The following is a 24,369-nucleotide window of genomic DNA, read 5'->3' as shown; positions in this document are numbered from 1 at the left end:
GTTGTAAGAAATGTTCGGTACAAATGAAAAAAATTAGTCTTCAATGTCTTCTCCTCTCAGCTTTTCTTACTGAGTAAATATGCCTTCTGGGGGGTCAGAGTTGGCGGGGGAAGTACAGAGGGAAGGATGGAGGGAGGAGGGTATTTCCTAGAAGCTAAAACTCGTGCTACCCTTGCATGCATATCTAATGGATAACTGCTATTTGATTTCTCCCACGTTGCCCACTAGCATTTCAACCCTGCCCCGGGAAGGCTTACTCCGCCAAGTGGAGAGAATTAATTCTCCTGTTTCAACTTCTGGGAAACAGGGCTGAAAAGCTTAGTGAAATATAGTGACCTGTCTTGCTTCTATAATCCTTCTTTCCCTGTTTTGCATTGTCCTTGAAAATGAGGTTGCTGGCCTACACTTACAAATAACTATGCTGGTAATTTGGTTCTATTTGTTACATGACAAATTTCTACAAAAATACGAGCAAGTGATTTGAAAATAATCAAGAATTTTTACCCAGTGAAGTCTACAACGTACCATCCGAATAAAGGGTTCGTAGTAATTGAGTCCTAAATTTCAGAATGCATAAATCTGTTAACTTCTTAGTTTGGGAGTCAGGGCAAGGAACCCGACAATAATGACAAAAATCGAGGTGCCGCCCCGCCCTCCTCCCCCACCCCTCCGCCTCCCCCCCCCCCCACCCCCTCTCCCGGGCCGGGACTGTGTGGTGCTCATTTCTGTACTGTGTTTTGGTGCTGGTGGTTTCCGCCCACAGCCTACCTTGACTTTTTGCTGGATTTGGGTTTTGGCGTGGCAGTTTTTGCTTTCTTTTCCTTTGGCTCTTTGGGAATCTTAGGGGCTTTCGGGGTCTTGGGTTCCTTGGGCTCTTTTTTCTCCTTGGGTTCTTTCGGTTCCTTCGGATCTTTTTTTACCTTCGGCCTTTTCTTTTTCTTCTTCTCTTCTTGGGACCCATCTAGTGAGTTCCTATTTAGTTCTTGGTTATCAACCCCACCAGGGAAGTCATCTTTACCAAAACTTTTACTGGGATCCTCGGCGACAATGTGGTTGTTTTTCTTTTTCTTCTTCTTCTGCTGCGGTTGCTGTTCCACTGATGGCAGGCAATCATCACTCTTCACTAGCTGAGCGTTCGGTCCACTAACCTGAGTCATATCCGGCACTGGTTTCTCTAGAAAGGGCTCCGACGGAGAATGCTGAGAGACAGAAATAGGAACTGAAATTAGTTTATCATTCTTCATATTGAAGAAAGGAACCGAAAGTCAGTAGCTGATGCTTCTGAAACTTACTGTATACTCAAAGCAGCAAATATTTTCCCAAATATACAGTTGTAAAATCTATCATTTTCTCTCATCCAAAAACCAAGAAAGCTTTTACATAAATAGTAAAAAGGGGTAACTCAGGAATACCGTAAAAAAATTCAATTCAGGAAGAAAAAAAATTCTCATTTGGCCGAAGCCACCGTCCGTTTTCTTAACAGCCCCTACGTACATAGGACACGGGGAAGGACAAAACAGCGGCAAAAGCTAAGGAAGGAAAGTAGATGGAATTCTTTTCCCTATGTGGGAATGAGAACTCGGATTAAAGATACACAATTAAGCCACTTTTAACAAGATCAAGTGTACCAAGCGCTGAAAGATTCAGGTCCCATGAAAGTTTGAAATCAAGGTATCACACACAAATCTTACACACAAATGACATAGGTCATTCCTGATTTAAATCACATTAAAATACCAAATTAAAAGCACATATCCGAACTTAACGACCTTGGATTTGTTACATTTCTTGGACTAATACGAAATGCAGAGGATGTTTTTCTTAAGTCACTAAAGCTTTACAGTTTCAAATTTTACTGAAGAACAGAAAACCCATATAGTCGAGCTGGTACGCCCTGCGGGAGGAGTTTGGAAACTCACTAGGCGTATACCCAGAGATGGGCTAAAACACAGTAGAGAACACCAACAATTAGGATGGGATGCTCAGTGGTCAGCCGAGATCAGAGTCTGCTCCAAACCAGGACAGGGGTAGAGCATCATCTCCACTGTAAATGAGGACATCTAACGAACCTTTACATTTCAACAAAATTACTTTAAAATGTTGTATCTGCAAATGCCAATTTTTTGCCTTCGTCATCTGCTTCTCCAGACACTCAACAGTAACCATAATAGGAACGGCAGTAATAATGGCTGCTAGTGTTCACTGAACAATCTTCCCATGTGCCAGGCATGTGTTAAGCACTTCACACCGCTGACACCACGCAATCCGCACAGCGGCCCCGATGAGGAGCTATGTGTGGACACTGACGCTCTAGGATGCGGTAGCGTGCCCGAGGAGTTACAGGCCCTCCCTCCTGATCACACCATCTCCAAAAAAGGGAGAGGGTGGGAGAGTCCCAGTCGAGGTCTGCAGAGGACTCAGGAGCAACCCAGAAGCCATGGCTTACCATCAGCAAAGTACTATAAATTGGATTCCGGTACGACCTCCACTTACTGAGCCTCTATTTCATGCCATGTACTGGGCTAGGTGCTTTCGGGAGTTACTTCACTTGACTCTCAGAGAAAAATGTGATAACCTACCCCCATCTTTCAGAAAGGAAGTAAGTAAAGTTTGACTAGCTATGTGATCACCCAAGGCCACACGGCAGGAGATAGAGCTGTGATTTGAATCTAGGTTTTCTAAACCAGTTTTCTTCTGACTCTGTGCTTCTCCTCAAATCTTACGTATGGGCCTCCTTCCGGGAAAGGCTTCTCAGGTTTCATTTGATTTCCAAAGTTTTCAGTGACCCTCCCCGCCGCCGCCCCAAATTTTTAAGACATCACTACCTGAAAACAAAGTGGTTATATTCTTCCCACTAAGCCCTGTGATGGTTACTAAAGGAACCCACATTCAATTCTCCATCTGCACTAGTATAAGAGACAGAGTCCAGAATTGTGAGGTAAGAGACACAAATTCTAGTGCAGGCCCGGCCATGAGCTATATTATCAGTGGGAAATCATTTCTCTCATCTAGGGTTCGTTTTCCTCATCTGCAAAATGAAGGGTTTGGGTTAGATGATTTCCAAAGTCGCTTTCAAAATCCAATGGTATTAGAAAATCTTAAAATAGGGATTGATTGCCCTTTCTTAGGAGAGCTGAAAGAGGATGAACCTGAAAGAGAGGAAGGCTGTCCACAAAGAGAAAGAAGCAAGGGTAGAAGTCTGAGGAAGGGCACACAGGTGGGAGTCTTCGTGAGCAGGCCTCCACACAGGGAGAACACGGCTAACCCAGCGCTGAAAACAGCTAGCCTCTCCCTACGCTTCTCCCTCACACGCACCCCCAATAAATGTCAGCCAAGGCGCTGTCCAAGGCACCATTACCCAAGAATTAACAGGATCTGATTTAACTGTGTGATTACACTGCAGTTGCTGAAGTTGAGTTTAATTGTTACATATTATTTTCTAATGTAAATAAAAAGGAAAAGGCCATATCTTTTTTTCTCGACCCCCCCCCCCCCCCCGCAAGGGACTTAGAGATCAAACTTATTTGGGATAAACTATTTTTCAGGAAACGGAAGAAAAAGTATTTCCTGGAAAGGGAAGCAAAGAGAAAAGTCTACCAGTAAACAACGCTTAAAGCTTAGAATAGTGAATTCATCCCAGGTATGTGTACCTTGCTTTAATCTGCATGGCATTTATCCCAGTCACAAAGTGCCAGCTTCTAATGACAAATACCTGCTACACATTTATGAACTAGAAAATGCGTAGGACATCTAATACAAAAAGACTGAAAATTTATCTACATACTCTAGCATACAAATGATTTCAGATGCCCTTTTCAGTAACAAATGAAGCCATAAATTAGTATCCCTTAAAAATTTTAATCTTCCATAAGAAGGAAAAAAACAGAAAGAGTAAACACAAAAAAGGTATTAATCCTATTTGATACGCAGCAGAATTATGTTTTGGTACTATATGATATAGGGTGGGAAAGGTGCTCAGAAATATTATAGTGTTTACCAGACCCACATCTCCTTAAATCTTTTAGAGAAAAGCTGTTTTTGTAAACATTTAACAAAGAACAGATGGCCTGCCTTAATCATGTGGGGGAAAAAACCTGGAGCTCACAGTAATACCCTGACAAAAGTCTCCCAGGCCCAGCCATGCCCCCCCCCACCCCCACCCATGCATGGTACAGTCTTCTCTAATGCTATTTAATTTTACAGCGGACATTTTCCCATCAATTCCCACTGCCTGACAGGTAATCAATGCCATTAACATCTGATATTACCATATAGGGCATTGCTAAAACCTCCCATTTATTAGAGCAAATGTGGAGAATGTTAGATACCAAAGGCATTTTTAAATACAGCCTATAGGACTTTCCATTTGACACATTTTCTATCATAATTCTATATGCCTGTTGGAATATTATGGGATATATAAGGTCTGTGCCGTGGACTTTTGTAACTAAAACAGAATGACTAATATTTAAACTGTAAATAAAAATGATCCTAGGTGTGTGTGTAAGGGGGGGGGGGGTGTCAAAAAATTACCATAAATTTACCGTAAAATTACCATAAACTTTTATCCTTAACTCCTTTGTTCAAAATGTATACATGAGACAAACACACAGACAAGTTACCTTATGTCAAACAGAATAGGCAGGATGCAAAGGCGACCGAAGGAGAGCCGTGACCAAGGGAGTTGGGGCAATCCCTCTTTGACCTTTAAGCAAACAAGACCCAAACCACTCAGGGGCTTTCACAAGAAAAGGAAACGGTGTATAAGGAAAAAACTTTTCATCTACCTCAAGTATGCTTTTCATCCAATATTCAGCAGCTTTGTCTGGCTTAGAAGCTATCATATTTACTCATGTTTCGCCTTAATTATATTCTTAAAGCCTCAACCTGTTGGCAATAGTAACAGGAGTGAGCACCGTGATATTAACACCATGCAGTGTTTCCAACACCTATAATCTGTGCAAACTAACAGCATGCTGCAATGTAGGGCACCTACGGACAAACATTTTATTTACTGAGTGATACAGACAAGCCTAAAATCGAAACACAACTTCATGATAAAGAAAAGCCACTACCAGCTGCGCAAGACTAACATGGCACTTCTGGGAGACACATCCCCTCCCATCGCATTGAGCTAAAGGGAGGCACCTGTGTTCGCAGAGAAACGGAGATTCTGGTGGAGAAGTGGCAGGCCAGTTGAGGCTGAAGGAACAACAAACACAAGCTTAAAGCGCACTAACTACAACTTCAATGATTTGTAAAAATTCAAACATTAAAGTGCTCACTTAAGATTGTGAAGTACTGTTTGTTTCCTTCCCCCCCGCCACGGCTTTGGAAACACATCTTATTCCGATGCAGTTCACTCTTATTTTCCCAGTATTCCCTAGGTTCTTGATCCCTTGACACTCTTTTAAAAAGGAATTCCAGGACGGTCACTGAAGCTCGGTCTTCAGCTCAGAGCACACAGCGTTCAGAAGTGCATTTAGCAAAGGCTCCGTAAGTCCTGTCGAGACTCTTAACACCCTTCTCTCGTCAGTGACACTGAGAGCAAGAAGATGCACTTGATAACTGGTGCCCAATTCGGTTCTTCATTCAACAAACATTTGGGGACAGAACAGTCAACAAGCCAGCCACAGTACCAGGCTGATGCTAAGGAGGCTTCCTGAAAAAAGTCACCCAGGTTCCAGCCAGAGGTCACTTCCTCAGTGGACCCAGCCTGAACAATGAGTCATGCCTGAGATCGGGTGACTGAAAGCATAAAAGTGTATGACAAGCAAGCTTTTGAAGCCCTGTTTAGGGAGGAGCAGATCCAAGATGCGCAGGTAATTAGTTTCAATGGTCAACTGATACACTTTTCAGCTTGGACTATTTGATATGAAATAAGTATCAAAATATTCTTAAGACGATCAGGGGTTGGACCATTTTCTGCTTAGCTAAATTTAGTATGAGAGTCAGGGCTTCGAGTTCAAGCCTTTTATATGGCAGTAGTTTTACTCAGCCCATTTGAAATTTCCACGAACAGTAACATACTGAATGAGTACATTTACGAACAAAAACACACAAATGCATAATTATCAAGCTTGTCAGTGATATGAGTTGAGAAAGCACAATGTATCCAAGCACATTTTTTTAAATTGTAGGTATTAAAAGGTGTTACATGAAAAGATGACTCAGATCACGTATGTTTAGAGAATCCTGGGCTAACCAAATAGATAAGTTTTCTTTACTACAAAACTCTCCAAGCCCTTCCTACATTCTGAGTGGGGGATAATGCACAGTGTGTCCTAAAGGTATTTAATCATTGATTGCATCCCGTTTTTTCTGAGAATAACTTGAATAAAAGTATTCTTCAAAATATACTTCGGGTTATACTGACTTAGCTAAAGCAGGGCAAATTCATCTGCTTCTCTGGTGTGGGGGAAAGTACATGTGTGTGTGCGTCCGTCTGTACGTCTCAAAGCAGTGGTTATCAAATGTTTTACAACATAGCATGTGACTATCAACAAATCTAATTCTATATAAAATGTGCTCAAACAGCTCACTGAATTGGCAGGGTTTTTTTATGCTCAATTTAAGTCACTGGTAGGAATAAAATAGGAATATTGGCATAGTCATGTAAGGCTGACTTGTATAATTTTTGTTATATTACAGTCAAGATAATTACCAAGCTAAATTTACGGAATGTTGAAATATCATAATGCAAGAAATTATCTTTACAAGTACCTCAGAACCATTAAATTTTAGAACTGAAAAATTGTTTTAATTACTGCCAAAATATCTCATTTAAAAGTCATCTGAAGACATTTTCAAACCTTTGGTTTTCTGCTTATGTCTTTACTCTGTCCGTAGAATAGATGTGCCATACAGACAAAATCCTAAATGGCCACAAATTAACATCGGCCACTTTAATGGCATCTAAATTATAAACACATTTTGAATTTAAGTAGAATCCAAAATAATGAAAATAATGAACCAAGCAATCGTGTTACATTTAATAGTAAACAATTTACATCGGATATTGAATACTGCACATCTTCTATGTATTTAGGAGTAAAACATATACCATAAGAACTGTCAAACAGCACTTTTAATATGGAAAGCACTGTACTGGAGTGTTTCTACAGTCACTCTAACGAGAAGAACATTGCAGTCAAACTCCACCAACGCTAAACCCCTTTCCGAGTGTCTGAGAAACCCTCAGCGCACAGACTCCCTCCCAGGGGAGAACAGGGCATCTGGCCACCACCCCTCACTCTCTGCCACCCCGTCGCTGCCCTTCTGGCCATCTCCCCTTCCCAGCCTCCACTCTGAGCAGGCCGCCACGCCGCGCGGGGAGCTGTGGGCAGGAAGGTGCAGGGCTGCGGGCCGGACCCATGCTGGGTACCTGCGAGGCTGCCTCCCGCCTGCCCCACTCAGGATGACAGGGAAGAGGGCCAGGGAACAGCCTTGGGTTTAGGGGAGAGACAACAGCCAGACTGATGGGAAGTCCTGAAGGCATCCCAGGACACCGTGCTGAAGGTTTTTAAACCACGTACCACGTACAGCTACACGCGCACTTTGCAACCCTCTTCTCCGTCCGTGCCTGTATGTAACCACGTGAGGTCGCCAAGGTGGGTGGCATTGTTGCTCTTTTACAGATAAGGAAACTGAGGCTTTAGGGTGAACTTTCCCAAAGTTACACCGCTAGAAAAGGGTAAACCTTAAATTCTAACCCCGATGTGGCTACCAGCCAGCGTGAACGGGATCAGGCTTGCCCAGAGTCAAGGGTGATGAGAGGTTCTCCAAGCCCAGGAAGCCGCTGGCTGTATTCCTCCAAAACCATAAAGGCCTTAGTTTTAAGACCCCGACTGTAATCTACAGGTTAAAATGGCTTTTAGCTGAATATCAGTTTGGGACTTTTGCCTTCAAAGGATTAGGGGAGAACTCTAGTTTAATTCCAAACTAAAGCTGTGGAGAATCACTACGTTTTCTCCCAAAGAGAAGAATGTGGATAAGAACTGACATTTACATTGCCCGCTAACAAACATTATCCCATTTGAATATCAGAATCACCCTGTTTGACAGAAGTTGAACTCAATTCAATCAATCTGCTTTGTCCCAGGGAGTGAACGGAGTCTTTCAGAACCAGAAGAAAATACGCCCACTGTCTGCCTTGCCCTGAAAACTCTCCCAAAACCACTTAAAAAAAAAAAAGACCATCTTACATGATTTTTAAAAATTCAATCTACATATGGGGCACTTGGGTGGTTCAGTTGGTTAAGCGACCAACTCTTGGTTTCGGCTCAGGTCATGATCTCACAGTTTGTGAGTTCGAGCCCCACGTCGGGCTCTGCGCTGACAGCATGGAGCCTGCCTGAGATTCTCTCTCCCTCCCTCCCTCTCTCTCTCCCTCCCTCTCTCCTGCTTGTGTTCTCTCTCAAAATAAATAAACTTTAAAAAATAGATCAATTTAAAAAATAAAATTCAATAAAATAAAATGAAAAGGATATAACATACTTCTTTACCCCACTTGGTAACAGCGCATTCTACTTCTTAGGAAAAGCACCAGAAAAAGTAGCAGGCTCGCATCTAAGGGCAATGTATTTGAAACAACACGTTTATAGGGGCGCCTGGGTGGCGCAGTCGGTTAAGCGTCCGACTTCAGCCAGGTCACGATCTCGCGGTCCATGAGTTCGAGCCCCGCGTCGGGCTCTGGGCTGATGGCTCAGAGCCTGGAGCCTGTTTCCGATTCTGTGTCTCCCTCTCTCTCTGCCCCTCGCCCATTCATGCTCTGTCTCTCTCTGTCCCAAAAATAAATAAATGTTAAAAAAAAAAAAAAAGAAACAACACGTTTATACACACACACACACACACACACACACACCCCTAGGGCACAGAGTTGAACTGATGTAAATGGAACATACTTTTGATGTACCTCCACTGCTTCATAAATGCCTGGAAAAATTAGCTTAACTGTTTACACAAGACTTGAATTATGTTTTTACATGTGTTAGCTTTCCCAAAAGCATATACAGGTAATCAGACAGCATTCCTGATCGTGAGGGCCTCCTACCCCCTGAAGTGCTTCTCCTAGAAAGGAGAAACGAAGAGGGGCCGACAGAACCCATCGCTGCTCGGGGCAGCGGAGAAACAGAAACAACCACAAATTTAACAACTCGAAGCCTAGCGCAGTCCTGGTGAGTAACCTCGTAGGTCTCCTGGGCCACAGGCAGGAGGGCAGCCCCCTCTGGGAAGCAGGCCTGCCCCCCTGTGAAGACTACATCCATTCTCCCCCAAGAGCAAACCCCCCGGGGGAAAAGCAGGGTCTGCAACGTGGGCGTCGTGGTGCACCTGACTTTAAAAAGCAAACTACAATGTGAAGCCCTTAAGGAGTCTCAAACACAGTCACATTTTCAGCCTCTTGTTCTGAATTTCTTTCTTAGCTCCTTACAGTGGCAAATCATCAAGTAATATCTTTTACGAGACACTACTTCCTAGAAGTAGAAAAGATAGCGAATATGGTCAGGGGCCTCAGCAAAGTCCATTTTCTTGCCTCTCCCTTCCCTCTTTTTTCTTTCTTTTCTTCACCACCTTGCGTACCGTTTTCCCTTAGGAGGCTCAACTCAGCAAACATCAACGAATGGGAATCGACAGAACAGACTCCCAGTTCTCAGGCACTGGTTTTGCTTATTTCAAGTTGGCTCTTAGGTCCATGGGTCCACACTATACTCAGAAAAAGGGCGTCTAGAGGCTTGCGTTTGGCAACAGATGCCCAGCCCTGAAGTGAGGAGCCTGCTTGGGATTCTCTCTCTCTCTGCCCACCACTCCCCCCGCCCCCACTCCTGCTCACATGCACGCATGCATTCTCTCTCTCAAAATAAACATTTGTAAAAAAATAAATAAAAACAGTTAAGTTCACTTTGGTAATTTTTTACTGTGCACTTCGCATTGTATTTTGCTACCGCTGCCATACCAAATAGCAAGTTTGATCCTTAGACTGGAAAGGTGAAACATATGCACTTTGGCTCCGGAAAAGCAGTTCACACCAAGTTTGCATTGAGGTCTCTACTACTCTATAAATGTTAACAATAAATGCAACTTACTATGCTATTCCTGCGAATTTAAAAAGTCAAACTTCGACAGACTGAAAGGAAGGTGTGTCTTTATCTAACACTGAACAATCCCAAGGATCTGTGTGGAAAGGGGAGAACAATTTAAAGAAAAAAAAATCAATTTGTAAGGAGCTCGGTGATAAAGCTAATTTACACACTTTAGGCAGGCAAGTTCTCTAGAACTCAGCGACTGTGAGTCTAGCAAATTTAGTTGGCAATAAATGCTTAATGATGAACTACTTTAGTCCTATAAAAACTCATTCACTTCTTATAGGAGGCAGAATTCCAAGATGGCCCTATGATCTTCACCTCCCAACTGTAGGGGGACCTGTGTCTAGTTCTAGGCAACAGAACACGGCAAAGGTAACAGGACTTCATGGTGTGATTAAGGTTCCAAATCAGTTGGTTTTCAGCTACTCAAAGGGCAGGTTTTCCTGGGTAAGCCTGGCTTAATTAGGGGAGGTTTGTAAAGAGGGTGTGGGCTCTCCCTGAGGGTCAGGGATTCTCTGTGGTTGGCGCCGAAGAAGCAAGTGACCAGAGTGAGGTGACCCCAGTGGGGAACTCACCATGGTCAGAAACGGCAGGCAGCCTCTAGGAGTGGAGGGGAGCCCTGGGTGACGGCGAGCAAGAACTAAAGCCCCCGGTCATACAGCCACGGGAAATGAACTCTGTCAACAACCAGCAGGGACTTGGAAACCGATTCTTCCCCAGTTAAGCCTCCAGATGAGAACACAGTCCTTGCACCTGACTGTAGCCTTGTGAGGCACTGAATACAGGACTCGGCTAGGCTGTGCTCAAACCCCGACTCACAGAAACTAGGAGATAAGGAAGGGGTATTGTTTTACCCCAGAAATTTGTGGTAATTTGTTAGACGGCAGTAAACAACTAACAACCCCTTTTCTCATGCTAGACATTTATCCTCCCACATGAAAGACAGCACACAAGTATTTCTTTATACCTTTGGGATGTTGACGCCGCTGATGGTAACACTGAGCATCTTTGTGCCAAGCACCATTCCAGGCTCACAACAACCTTAGGAAATCGCCCCCATCTTACAAATGGGAAAACTAAGGCACACGAGGAGATTAATCAATTTGCCAAAGGTCACAAAAAGTTGGCTATAAGAAGAGTCGGGGTTCAACCCAGACAACTTCTCTGGACAACCCGGCTCTCAGCCACCAGGCCTGCTGCCTAACCCCTGCTGCTAAACATCTCCAGAAGGGAGGAAGACGTAAGGGCAGGGAAAGCCGGGGGTCAGGTAACAGCTGGAGAGGGTAGGACCCACTCAGACGAAATACGGGACGTGGCTGCTATAGGCAGGCTGGGGCCTGACACTATTTCATAGTTAACTGCCACTGAAATCATCACAGGGAGAGGATTTTCGTAAGAAAATCGCTCTATTTTCAAGTAAAAAATATAAGAAACTGCTCTATAAACAATATTAAAGGCTCCTGATGTTTATTTTAAAAGAAACTTCACTGCACATTAGAAACAGTCTGTTTAACACTTAAAGGGGATGGTGTCCCCATGACTCCTTCCAGCTGGAATCACACATGAAACAGAAGATACCAAAGCAATTAAGTATTTTATAAACACTGCTGAGGGGTCAAAAAGAGGGAGGTTCATTCACTGACTAATAACGCAGTAATAAACAAACAGCAATGTTATGCAACTGAGAAAATTATTATAATTGAATCTGCACAGCTGGGCAAGAATAAAAGCCTGCTTATGTATATTAGCTCACAAATGCTTCATGTGGGTAGGTTTTAGTTTTAGGACTGTTTCAGATTTGAGTCTCTTTTATAAAGTCAGATTTTTCCCCCCTTATCTGGATATAATTCCACAATTACAAGTGCAGAACAGAAAATAAGTCAATGAACTGCCCCACCAACTTTTGCTGTTCTGTTTACACTACAGAGAAATAAATGTGTACACGGTGATTAGGAACTTAAACTTTCTTGAGCTGTGTTCATTTTTGACGAGCACATTTTACCTGATTTGTGCACAGCGGTATGAATAATGAATGACTGTGATTTGGTAGCATACTGGACGGAAAAGCCCGGAACAAAGTAGCTTTTCACAGTTTAACATTTAGCTCCTGCTGTGTTCTTGGAGTTTCCTTCACACCTTGATATTTTCCCCTTTGCGGAAGATGGGCAGGGAAATGCTGCCGATTACCATAGTTAAATTTACACAGACATGTCACAAAAGAGTGACTCCTAGATTTCCCTTGAACTGAAGTCACACCGTTTGAATTAGAGAAACATTATTATTCTCTTGGGTTCAAGACTAAGCTTGGTAAAAAGTCCACCATCCGTCCATCAATTAAATGTGGCTAAAATGCAAACCAAAACAGAAAACGTTTCTTTGGGGAAAATACTCTATCCAGATATTATCCTTATTACTACATGGATTTCTTTTTCTTAATTAAATGACTAAATCTGAACAAATCAGTGATCTATGTCAAGTTCCCGTCTGCATAAAAACCTAACTAACTTCAAACACAAATGGATGATTAGCTAACCATCAGGGCAGAGGTACAAATGTATCTTCAACAGGCACACATTTTACATCAATGATATCTATTTTTATGAGATAAAAGTACTAAAGCTTTAATGGTGGCAATTAAAACAGCCAAGAGTTTGAGTAGCTCGATGGCTGAGTCACAGACCTTTTACCTATAATGGGATCCATTATATCCCTGAACTCAGTTTGAGGGAGTAAAAGAGGAACAGATTTTTAAATATGGTTATAAAACAGCAGTACCCTCTGAACTAAGCTGTTTCAGTTTTAAACTGCTGTGTGATTTACCCTGGGCCTCCTTGTCAACATCCATTCAGCAACATTCTTTATTTATAGTTCTTAGATACTTGTATCTATTTGAAAGTATTTGAACAATTTGAAAGTGCTACAAAGATGCTATTATGTAATAACTTGTGTTTACATCATTTGTTTCTATTGTAACTTATTTACATTTAAAAAAAATCCCTTTTGAAAATGCAGAACTTGAGGTGGCTTCTGACAAAATCATCATTTGTGCCTAAAATGTAAGCATTTACATTTTGATATTCTCTTTTTTATTTATTTTTTTTTAATTTTTTTTTCAACGTTTATTTATTTTTGGGACAGAGAGAGACAGAGCATGAACGGGGGAGGGGCAGAGAGAGAGGGAGACACAGAATCGGAAACAGGCTCCAGGCTCCGAGCCATCAGCCCAGAGCCTGACGCGGGGCTCGAACTCACAGACCGCGAGATCGTGACCTGGTTGAAGTCGGACGCTTAACCGACTGCGCCACCCAGGCGCCCCTGATATTCTCTTTTTTAAAGTACCATTTAGAGGGAACAAATAATTAACTGGTCACAACAAGAGGGTGTGTTTCAGCAACAAAGAACAGGAGCAAACGAGACAGTGGCAATTTTTCGTGGTGATTTAACATTCCTCCCCAAAGTAGGAGGATAACAAACCCTGTAGTTGCAAAACGTAATAATCATCCAATGTCTAGTCCAACACTAACCACTTCTCCAATTCAAGAACCTAAACATGTTGTCTTCAGCTTCTATCACAGCAGATTCAGAAATGGAATCGGAAACTATGGGGACAATCTCACGAGTTTTTGTGTCTGTTACCGTCACCATCTCCAGAGACAACATCGGGCACAATGGATTCACCTCCGACCAGGAACGACCAAGCTAACGGGACGGCAGGGCAGCCAGAGTGGCCCGGGCCCAGATGGCCGAGGTCCTCGGGGGTACGTGGGCCCGCAGCCCCCGCTGAGCACACCAGCACTGGGTGAAGGACACCAGACGCCGACTTGCGTGTATTCTTTTCACGTGCTGGCCCCTCTTCTAGACACGTTGTCAGAAGGAACAACAGCAGGATGGACCAGAAAACTCGCTATTAGGGTTGGGTTTTGACCATTTACGCTGTGGGGCTTCGACAATCCAGTGGGAAGCCAATCATCTCAAGATCAGAAAAATGAAGAAGCTAGATGAGCAGATCTGTAAAATCCTTTCCACTGCCACGACTCGGGTCTCTGCTGTTAAAGTCGGACTTCAGTCCTGCTCGGATGGTAACTGCCCCAGCCGTCTAAAGGGAAGGGAGTGTTTGTAAAGGTGGAGTGGGGAAGTGGGGACAGTTTCAGAAGGAAATGTTAAGAAAGTTTCGGAGATAAACACAAAAAAATGAAACTGGTTTGAAAACCGACACTAGAAAGCACAAAATTAAATAAGATATACCAGAATTACTGTAACAAAACGTTAATGAACAACTTCCTTTTCCCATAAAAAAAGGGAAACTTTCAGAGCAGTATTCCAATCCTACATAATCTCATTTCCTAGATACAGAACATCTACCAGGTTTTCCCACAGAAAGCTTAGCCTCTGCTCGATGTAACATGTCATGAAATAATGTTTGTCGAACGGCTCACTGGGCACAAATAATAATGCTTAGGCACACAAAATGCATTCCTGTACGTACACCCCTGAGGCCACAGACCCACACCAAACAAACCGTGGAGAGGTGACAGGGAAGAGGGAAGAACAAAGGTAGGGCAGAACGAACAAAAGCCAGAAGTCATTCAGCACGAGCCCCAAGACCACGAGAAATCGCGCACAGGAGCGACGCTCTCTCACCCGGACGGAGGTGCGCTGGCACTCTTAGCGGGGGCAGGGTTGAATTCAGGGAAGGAAGGACAGGGACTGGTCGGGGACCCAGATTCCTCAGGGCGCAGCCGAGGACGCGGGCCGCGGCGGCACAGACCCGCGTGGCACCCTGTGGCAACCCCCTTCAGTGATTTCAAGTCAAGTCTGCCCCCGCCCCCAAAAGAAGTCGGCCACCCAGGACGATTTGGCTGCATCCTCCAAGTCTATCTCCCAACCTACTTTTGGATTAGACTTGCCTTTACACAGTTCTCTCCACCTACAGCATCCTTCCCCCACCTCATTCGGGTTTTCAAGTATTTATCGAGCCTCCCTCGACCCCACGCTTCCTCCAGCTGCTGCCACCGTGTCTGCTCCCCCCGCGGAGCAGAGTCCTCGCAAGAGTGACAACATTTGCTGTCTTCCTCCTCCTTCCGTTCACTCCTGACTTCGCTCTACCCAAGCACGGCGACACTCTCCTCAAGGTGACCTCCGGCGGCTCCTCTGCCTGCCGTGGCTCCTGACCTCACAGCGGCAGCTGACCCCGCTGCCCACCACAAGCTTCTGCGCGTGACCTCCAGCCACAGGACAGCCGTGTCCCCTCCCGCCTCGCGGGCTCTTTCTTTACTCGTTTCCCATCAACTTCTCCACCTACGGCCTCTGAGATGCTCCAAGCCTTCAGCTTTGGATCTCAGCTCTGTCCGGGCCTCCTCTCTCTTCCGGTACCATCGCTCTAAACACTGCCTACAGACGAAGGATCCCCACAGCTGTCTCTTGTGCCCAGACCACTCCCTTGAACCCCATACTTCTCCAACTGTCGGCTCGGCAGATCCACTCGCATGTCCCAACAGGCGTCTGCGGTTTAACTCGTTCTACGACAAATTCTGAATTGTCTCCGCCAAACTCCAACTCCAGACAGTGTCACTCTAGCAGCGGAAGCAGCCAAAAACACGGAGTCACCCCTGACTCTTCACTCGGACTCCTTCAAGCCAGTCTGTTAAGTCCTGTTGGCTGCACCTTCCGCACGCACAGAAAACACCCTTCAACCACCTCTCCCGCTACCCTCCCCGTCCAGGGATTGCGAGGCCTTGCCCGGACTCCTGCGACGGCCTCTGTAACGGACCCGACTTCTTGCTCTGCCCTCTGCCCCAGTCTTGGGGCACAGGGCACTGGCTGCACAGTCTTGAGTGGTCCTTGAGAAACGTAAATCAAACCACCTCACGTGGTCTACTCAAAACCTCCGGGGACACCTGGGTGGCTCAGTGTTAAGCATCTGACTCTTGATTTCAGCTCAGGTCATGATCTCACAGTCATGAGACCAAGCCCTGTGTTGGGCTCTGCAATGACAGCTGGGAACCCGCTGGGGATTCTCTCCCCCTCTCTCTGCCCCTCCCCCACTTGTAGGCGCACGCTCTCTCTCAAAATAAATAAAAACAACAACAATGACAACAATACCCTCCAATATTTGCTCATTTCATTCGCAGTAAAATCTGGAGTCCTCACCATGGCCCATAAGGCCTTATATGACGTGGCCTTATTCATCCACTTCGCTAATTCATCTCCGACAATCCTCCTTTGTGCTCTTCCACCCCAACCACAAAGATTCCTTATTTACAGACAAACAACAGGGGTTGAAGGCCCTTCTACCTCAGGGCCTTTGCATAGGCTGCCTCTGCCCTCAGAACTCTTTACCCAAATATCTCCATGGCTATCTCCCTTGGCTTCCTTCAAGAAGGTTTAGGCAGTAACAGATTAAAGGAAATATGACATGGTGCTAATACTTGCTGAATTTGGGTGAAGGACAAACAGGTAGGCGCTCACTGCATTATCCCTTCAACTTTTCTGTAGATTTAAAAATGTTCAAAAATCAAAGGTGGATGTTTCCTACCACAACATCATTCTCTCTTCTACCTCGTCTTTGACCACCCCTCCCCCGCTCACAGCAGAGCCACATGCATGTTTCCACCTGAGCCTAGATATTTCCTCCAGCACCTTGACCTCAGCAGGCCAAAAATCAGAATCACTTTCCTCCACTAAAAACCTGCTTTCCTGTCTTGCTCGCCGTCGGTACGATTCCCAGTCGCCCAACCACGCTTCTTCCTCACCCTCGCTGGCCCCCATCCACACTTCTCCAGTCCAGGCCCGCCCCAAACGCCTTCCTTCCAAGCCTTCCCCCCACCGGGCTTGCCTTCTTCAGTGTTCTCCGTGTCTCGCAGCGGAGTGATCATTCCAAAACAACAAGCCACCCGCGCTGCTTTCCTGTGTACGATCTGTCAACGATCCCCATCCGCTACGTTTAAAACTGAGGCTCTCAGTGTGGCTGGTCGGGGTCTTCCCTGCGCCCCCCTTGTCCAGGTCCTGCCTCTACCACAGGCTGACCAACGCAGCCAAGAAATGCACCCTGACCTTTCCCAGCTCAGTGCCAGCGGAGATGGCACTCCTGCCTGGGATGCTCGCTCCGACCTCTGTCTTTGCATCTGAATCCCACTCAACCTTTGAGCTACAATGAGACGTAACCTCTTCCCTGATCTCTCCTAGTGGAGCCAAACGCTCTTCCATTTAAGAGTACCGTTTACCACATAGCTTGACTACTTATTATTAGCTCCTTCTGGCCCTCTGCACCATGAGCCCCTGAAGGAAAGCGACGTGCTACGCTCGCTTCTTGGAATCCAGCGTGTGTCACACACACATATGCGTGTGTGTTCCTAACCCAAAGCAGAGACTGAAATATACCACAGGCTTAGTATTTATCGACTGAATATCCCCAGACCTCACTCAGATGTAACACAGACATCACATTCTACCTCTGTCCTGCTCACAGGTGTGCCCTTCCCCTTCGTACCTTGTACCTCTGAGGTACCCAGAAGAATGCCTTCAGCCACTGTGGACCCAACAAATGCATGCATAAATAAAGGCACATTGGGTTGGCTGGGCCAAGGCAAGACTGAAACGTTTGCTATCCTTCAAGAGGACCTGCGTTGGGTCTGCGCTAATTTTCCCGTCACTCTTTTTCCCCGATTCAACCATCGCTACTCCTCCTGGCCCTGCAAATAATTAATTACCTACTCCCACGCAAGTCTACATTTCTCTCTTTTCATCACAGTCACATCATTGTATAACTGAGGCTTCTTAAAGGGGAGAACCGCTCATTTTTACACTTCCACAACCTCACCCACACAGTGACTGGCACCTTGAAATGCGCAATGTTCCTGATGAATGGATGGATGGATGGACAGACGGAGTCATCACCTCATCTCTGAATATCCTAAATATGACTCAACAGGCAACAAATGCTGCCTCTGTGCTGTGAACTGACTGAGACAGATCCCTCGTCACATTCCCAGAGACAGTGCCCAACAAAGGCACTCCCTGGAAAGAGACCTAGAGAAAGTTCTCGGAATCTGACCTCTAAAAATGAAAGAGGTATACTTTCTAGTGATTGCTGAAATTACATTGATCATGCATTTTTATCAGAAATGGCTTATGACTTCAGTGTATGTAAATTTTAAAATAAACTTTAAAACGCTAACAGTTTATGCTCTGACCACAACCCATCTCCCGGCAGGGGTGGGGGGATGATTATCTCTTCCCCTGAAGCCCAGAGAGGATGCCTGAGTGGGTGGGTGGCCCAGGGAGAAATCGACGGCCCAAGGGGTCGCTGCTGGGTACGCAGAGCTTTAGTTCGACCCGCCACACCCCAAGACCACAGAGCTCCAGAGGAAGCCCAAGGTCCTAACTAAACCTCCAACTCCAAGACCCAACTCACCATCTTCGCTTCCTGTCCCTCTATTCCTACAAACAAAAAAGTTTGTGTTCTTCTTCCTGAATTCTTCCACCTAACTGCTGAGGCCACCACTCGCCTAGTGCCCAAGAAGGAGACGTGGCGGTCCCGTTGTCCGTCCTCGACCCCTCCGTGCACACTGCCGCTGTCTCATTTCCAGACCCATTATCTCCCAACTGTCCTTTCCCAAGGCTCGTGCTGCCCGATGTGCCACGTGGCTCCCAAGCACTTGGAACGCGGCAGGTCTCAACTGACAAGGGCTAGAGGTGTCGATACAGCAACGAAAGTAAACCGCCTGCATCTCACTAACAGTTTTATATCAAATACGTTGTTGAAAGGATCTCCAAATATCACGTGATCGAAAATATTTTGCAATTACAGTAGATAAAATACATTAAAATCAATTTCACTTTTTTTTTTTTTTTGGCTTTTTTAATGTGACTACATTTTACACAACACGTGTGGCTCACATCCTCTGTGCCTGGACAGCACTGCCCAGGGACATCTCTCAGTTCCTCTGCTGGCCTCACCCCTGCACTCTCACCCCGAGCCCCTCGGTCCCGGCAGGCTTCCACACACCGGGTACGATTCGGCCCAGAAGGCAGCTCCACACGAGGTCCCCGAATGTCATTCTCCCCACAGCCCCCCCGACACCCCTTCCGTCCCACACCTGCCGCAGCCTACTGCACGCAGGACAAACACCTAGAGAATGTATGTGCCATGCCCTGAGGGCTATGAAAGGAACCCTGACCTCACCCAGTTTAGACACACAGGAGGTGAGGGGCGCCTGGGTGGCTCAGTCAGTTGAGCGTCTGACTTCAGCTCAGGTCATGATCTCAGGGTTCGTGAGTTCAAGCCCCGCGATGGGCTCTGTGCTGACAGCTCGGAGCCTGGAGCCTGCTTCGGATTCTGTGTCTCCCTCTCTCTCTGCCCCTCCCCTGCTTGCACTCTGTCTCTCTCTAAAATAAATAAACATTTAAAAAAAGGAAAAGAATGCACAGGAGGTGACAGAGTATTTTAGTAAAAATACAGTCGCGGTTGAAGCAGTAACAGAGTAACTTACAAAGTAGGTACCAGCCACAATTGTAAGCACACCACACATATCACCTCACCTAATGTTCCTGAAGGTGCCGTTAGATAGACACTAGTACGAGTCCCGTTTTAGAGGCGAGAAACTGAGGCCCAGAGTTCACCAAGGCCACACGACTTCTAAGTGACAGAAGCAGGACTCCACGGCCACGCTGTTCAACGTCGCCTTCCAAGATGAGGGGTCGCAGCGCGGGGAGGCCATGAGCGGCTGCGGGGGCTTAGAGGAGCGGCCCAGAGCCTGCCCTGGGGAGGTGAGAAAAGGCTTTGCAGAGGACGTGATCTCTCACCTACAGGTGAATGTTCTGGGCCAAAAGCCCAGGGGTGAGAAGGCCTGGAAGAAATTGAAATCAGGTCACTGTGCCTGAGAAGAAGAAAGAAAGGGCTGTAGCGAGAGGAAGACAGGTCTCTGTTTATTTGTGGTCTAAGAAGGAACTTTTTGACGGGCGCCTGGCCGGTTCAGTTGGAAAAGCGTGTGACTCTTGATATCGGGGTTATGAACTCGAGCCCACGTTGGGTGTAGAGATTACTTAAACAAATAAAACTTCAAAAAGGCGGGGGAGGGGGTACTTTTCAGGAGAACCTGCACAGTGAGTCTGTGAAGACAGAAGACGGGTGAGGACCCAGAGGTCTGGTGAAGAACTGACTAAAAGGGGGGACACAGAGACAGGCCTCTCCCACGGCATCTGGAGATAAGAGACGAGAAGGGGACACTGCGGCCCTCATTCCTTATCCTGATGGCCCAGCCACATCTTTCCGCCTCTTACCCGAGGAGAACCGGGCCATCCCTCGTCCTCGAGAAGGAATCCCCAGGCAATGCTCTCCACCAGCGCTGGCCAAGGGCTTCTGAAGATTTTACTAACTCCACACAACCGGGACATGCATCCTAACTTTAAAACAATTTCTGACTACGAGGTTGTGAGGTAAAAATGTTACAAAACCACCGGCATAAGCACTTTCCCCAAGAGTACACGGTGAGTATACCAACGGGGATGCAAAGCAACCAAAAAAGCACCTATTTGTTTGGAGCAGGGGGATTAAAATAACCAAACAGCTAAGCAAACATGATACACTTGAGTGGCCTGCAAAACTTACATCCATTTTATTTTTTAAAAATTGTTTATGTTCCTTTATTTTTTTGGCGGGGGGGCAGAGAGAGAGGGAGATAGAGAATCGGAAGCAGGCTCCAGGCTCTGAGCTGTCAGCACAGAGCCCAATGTGGGGCTCAAACTCACGAACCACGAGATCATGACCTGAGCTGAAGTCGGATGCTTAACGAACTGAGCCACCCAGATGCCCCCGACATCCATTTTGAAGATGAAAGAAATGTTTTTAAAAGACTTTAAAAGAAATGCTTATCTTACCAATTCAAGCAACACCACAGTCCCCCTCCTCCCCTGCTCCCTGCACCACCTACCCTCCCCCCGCCTGTTCATTCTCCTTTGCTTTTAGTGGAAACAGACAACAGGGAAGTGGTAAGTGGGAAAAGCAGTGCACAAAAACTGATATGATTGGTCCCTTATCCAAGACCTTCATGGGAATCTGACTTCTTGTGTTGACTGAAGGCTTTCTACTGATGTGTGATACCTTGGAAGTACAGTAATTTGCTTTTCAAGTGGACATCCTCCCATAAATATCTTCATAAGCTTTAAGATGGCTATTTTCACATGTTTAAAGATGGTGTCTGCTGGAGGAATGAGGGTAGAAACTGCAAGTCAAGGAGTCTTGGTTCTAATACTGGGCTGGCCACTCACACACTACGACCATTTATTTTATCATTAGCTTCTACACACTATTCGTTCAAACTTCACATTTACGGTGCCAAGTATTGCACTAGAAATGTACATACATTCTCTCCTAAGATTACAAGCCAGAGAAGTTTAGAAGGGTTTTTCTTATTCGTCTTTTGTCCCAAGAGCCAATCCCATCTAGTACACGGTAGGTACCAAGTGCTATTATAACGACCTCTTGGTGAACTGCTACTCAAATGCAGAATTCTGCTAAGATTCAACAAGGGTTAATTTGTTTTATTGTAGGGGAGTCTACGAAAATATGAGAAAAGTTGGGCTTTAGGGCTGAGAGGGGTAAGGGCTCGGTCACGTGGAGCATGTGGCCCTTGATGTCAGGGTTGTAGGTTTGAGCCCTATGTTGGGTATAAGAGATTTCTTAAAAACAAAACCTTCAAAAAAAAAAAAAAGAAAGAAAGAAAGAAAGACTGAGACAGGTAAGAGTCTGTCTTCATCTCATTCAACCTCATAGGAGCACCTGACATAATTCCTTACTCCCCCCTTGTACCGCCCTTGGTTCGAGGACACACACCCTGGTGGTGTTTCTGCCTTCCTGACTCCTCTTCTCCTTGTAGTTTCCTGGATCTCCTGGTCTAGGATATTAAGTGAGGGACCGGACAAGGGCCCTATCCTCACATTTTTCTTCTACCCATCCACTCTGAACAACCTCGTCCAGGCTTACGGCAGAAGATGCCATCTGTACCACGATAACTCTAATTCCTCTCCTAAATTCTAAATTCCTGTGTGTAACTGCCTATCTGAAACCTCTACTTGAGTCTAGTCAGTAAGCACATCCAAATTAACATGTCTGCATCAAACGTGAGTTTTCCGCCCTGACCTTATTCTCCCAACTGCTCAAGCTAAAACCCTGATGTCTCTCATGGTCTCAAACCCCAGTTCCAATCCATCAGCAAATCCTGTCAACACTACCTTGAAGTCTGTTCCCACTTCCTAGTACCACAACCCTAACGGAAGCCACCATTATATCTCGCCTGATCAACTGTCCCCCTGTGTAGCACATTTGCCCTATCTAGTCCTCATAGAAAAGAGCAGAGTTAGTCTGCTAAAATACACAATACATTACATCAGATCACGCTCAAAACTCCTCAGTAACTTTCTGTCTCACTCATAGTAAAATTCAAACTCCTTACCATATGGCTTACAATACCCTACTTGATCTGACCGCCCCCCCCCCCAGTTACTCCTCCTAACCAAAGCCCCTACCGCTCCTTCACTCACTATACTCTAAACACGCTGGCCTCTCTCCTGCCCCTCAAACATACCAAGCACACTCCTGCCTCAGGGTCTTCGCACAAGATACACTTACTTCCACCAGAAGTTTACATAACTTGCTTGCTCCCTTTACTTTATTCAGGTTTCCTGCTTAGTGTTACCTCCCAAGGACGTATTCCTTAACCAACTTACCACAATATCACTCTCTATATAGTTCACTACCCCCTCATGCAGTTTTTTTTTCTTCAGAATTCATATCACTTAGTATTAAACACACACACACACACACACACACTCTTTGGTTAGTTGCCTGGTTGCCTCTCAGCCTAGAATGTTAGCTTCATGATCACTGCTATAATCATTGCTATGCCTAGAACAATCTTTCGTACAGAATAGGCAGTAATAAATATTTATTGAGTGTTGTTCAATTAATAAAAATAAATAGATGAGAGAAATACCATCAAAGTAATGTATCCTGAAGAATAGTAAAGAGGTACCTAAGTAAGGTTTGAAAACACTAACAGCCAAGTGCACTCAGGAAAAATAAAGTAAATGAAATGCTGCATAATAATCAATTTTATAAAACCTATTAAGAAGAAAGGAGGTATGAACAGGAAAGGTATAGTCCACTAGGGACCCATAGGACATTTGTTTAAGCCGTCTGGTCACCAAGGTCCAAAAGATACAAGGGATCAAGGAGAACTTGACCAAGAAGAGGAGGTCGGCCACAGGGCAGAGATCAGTCCCAAATAAAGTAACCCTCAAGAAAACCAACGCCCTCACCAAACAAAGTCTGATTATGAAACTGGGCTCCCACGTACGTTGACAGCAAAAAGAGGTGATGGTGAAAACTAAATTTGTAAGAAATGTAAACTTCTGGGCGGCCTCCACTGTCTTTCTAAACCCGAGTACTATCTCATCGGACTGGGCCAATCCCAAACATTCTAATCAACTCTGAATGTACATCTATTCCAGATTTCCAAAGTTAGGAGCCTCTGTGAAGCTCTGTAACCCAAACAAAATGGCTTATCTTCATGCCATAACCCTACCCACCGCTTGGTCTTTACCAACATTTACTACCCACACTCACTACTCGGTGCTAGTTACAAGCAAGATGGGAGGCAGGAGAAAGGTACTGTTTATCTTCACATTCTCCACATTTACTGCGTACATTTGATGGACGGACAAAGGAAGGAAGGAAAGAACCAATGAGCCCACTAAGGCCCAGCCATCCTCTGAGGCCCACCCAAGCAACCACACTCCCCTCCCTCCTCTAAATAGTCTACTAAATAGTCTCGTTTAGTCTCTACTAAATAAGTCTATGCAGCAAATCAACTCGTTCGATTACCTAACTCATCACGGTGGATATACTAGCAGGCTACGCGACCCAATAATCCAGGGCAACACGGGACTTTCTACAGAGGGACGATGGGTGGTAACCCTGTTCTCGAGTTCTTTCAGGCCCAAACTACCCCCACACTGTACTGGAAAGCAGGCCTACGCAGCCCCCAAAGCACGTCAGAGTCCCTAATGAGCGTCGCAACTCAGACCGTGAGGCCCAAGCCGGCAGCTTGTGCGTCTCTGATTAGATAACATTTGGTGACAGCGGTGTGCGGAACATACCGGAGTCATTCTGACATTCTAGTGGTCTTCAAACCAGGATAAGAGCAACCCTGGAGAACTCCGGAGAGTTTCTAAGGGACAGGGACCGTCTGAGGGGTCATTTTCCAATTTCCTAAGCCACACACGCTCT

General features: G+C 45.5%; 1 protein-coding gene across 3 annotated transcripts in view; it reads right to left on the bottom strand.

The window, feature by feature from the left end:
• CHD7 (chromodomain helicase DNA binding protein 7) overlaps positions 1–24,369 on the bottom strand; it is a 192,272-nt gene that overhangs the window by 83,549 nt on the left and 84,354 nt on the right. For all 3 annotated transcript variants that reach the window (XM_047073976.1, XM_047073974.1, XM_047073975.1), the window contains one exon: positions 769–1,199. In XM_047073976.1, the coding sequence (XP_046929932.1) occupies positions 769–1,157 (389 nt within the window). In that variant the 5' untranslated portion in view covers positions 1,158–1,199. The remainder of the gene's footprint in view (positions 1–768; positions 1,200–24,369) is intronic.

The sequence above is a fragment of the Lynx rufus genome, unplaced genomic scaffold (genome assembly GCF_022079265.1).
Source record: "Lynx rufus isolate CCGP_SWC_20201006 ecotype Redwood Valley unplaced genomic scaffold, mLynRuf1.p SCAF_12, whole genome shotgun sequence".
Classification (NCBI taxonomy): domain Eukaryota; kingdom Metazoa; phylum Chordata; class Mammalia; order Carnivora; family Felidae; genus Lynx; species Lynx rufus.
The sequence above is the reverse complement of the archived record's forward strand: the minus strand, read 5'-3'. Positions and strand labels throughout refer to the sequence as shown.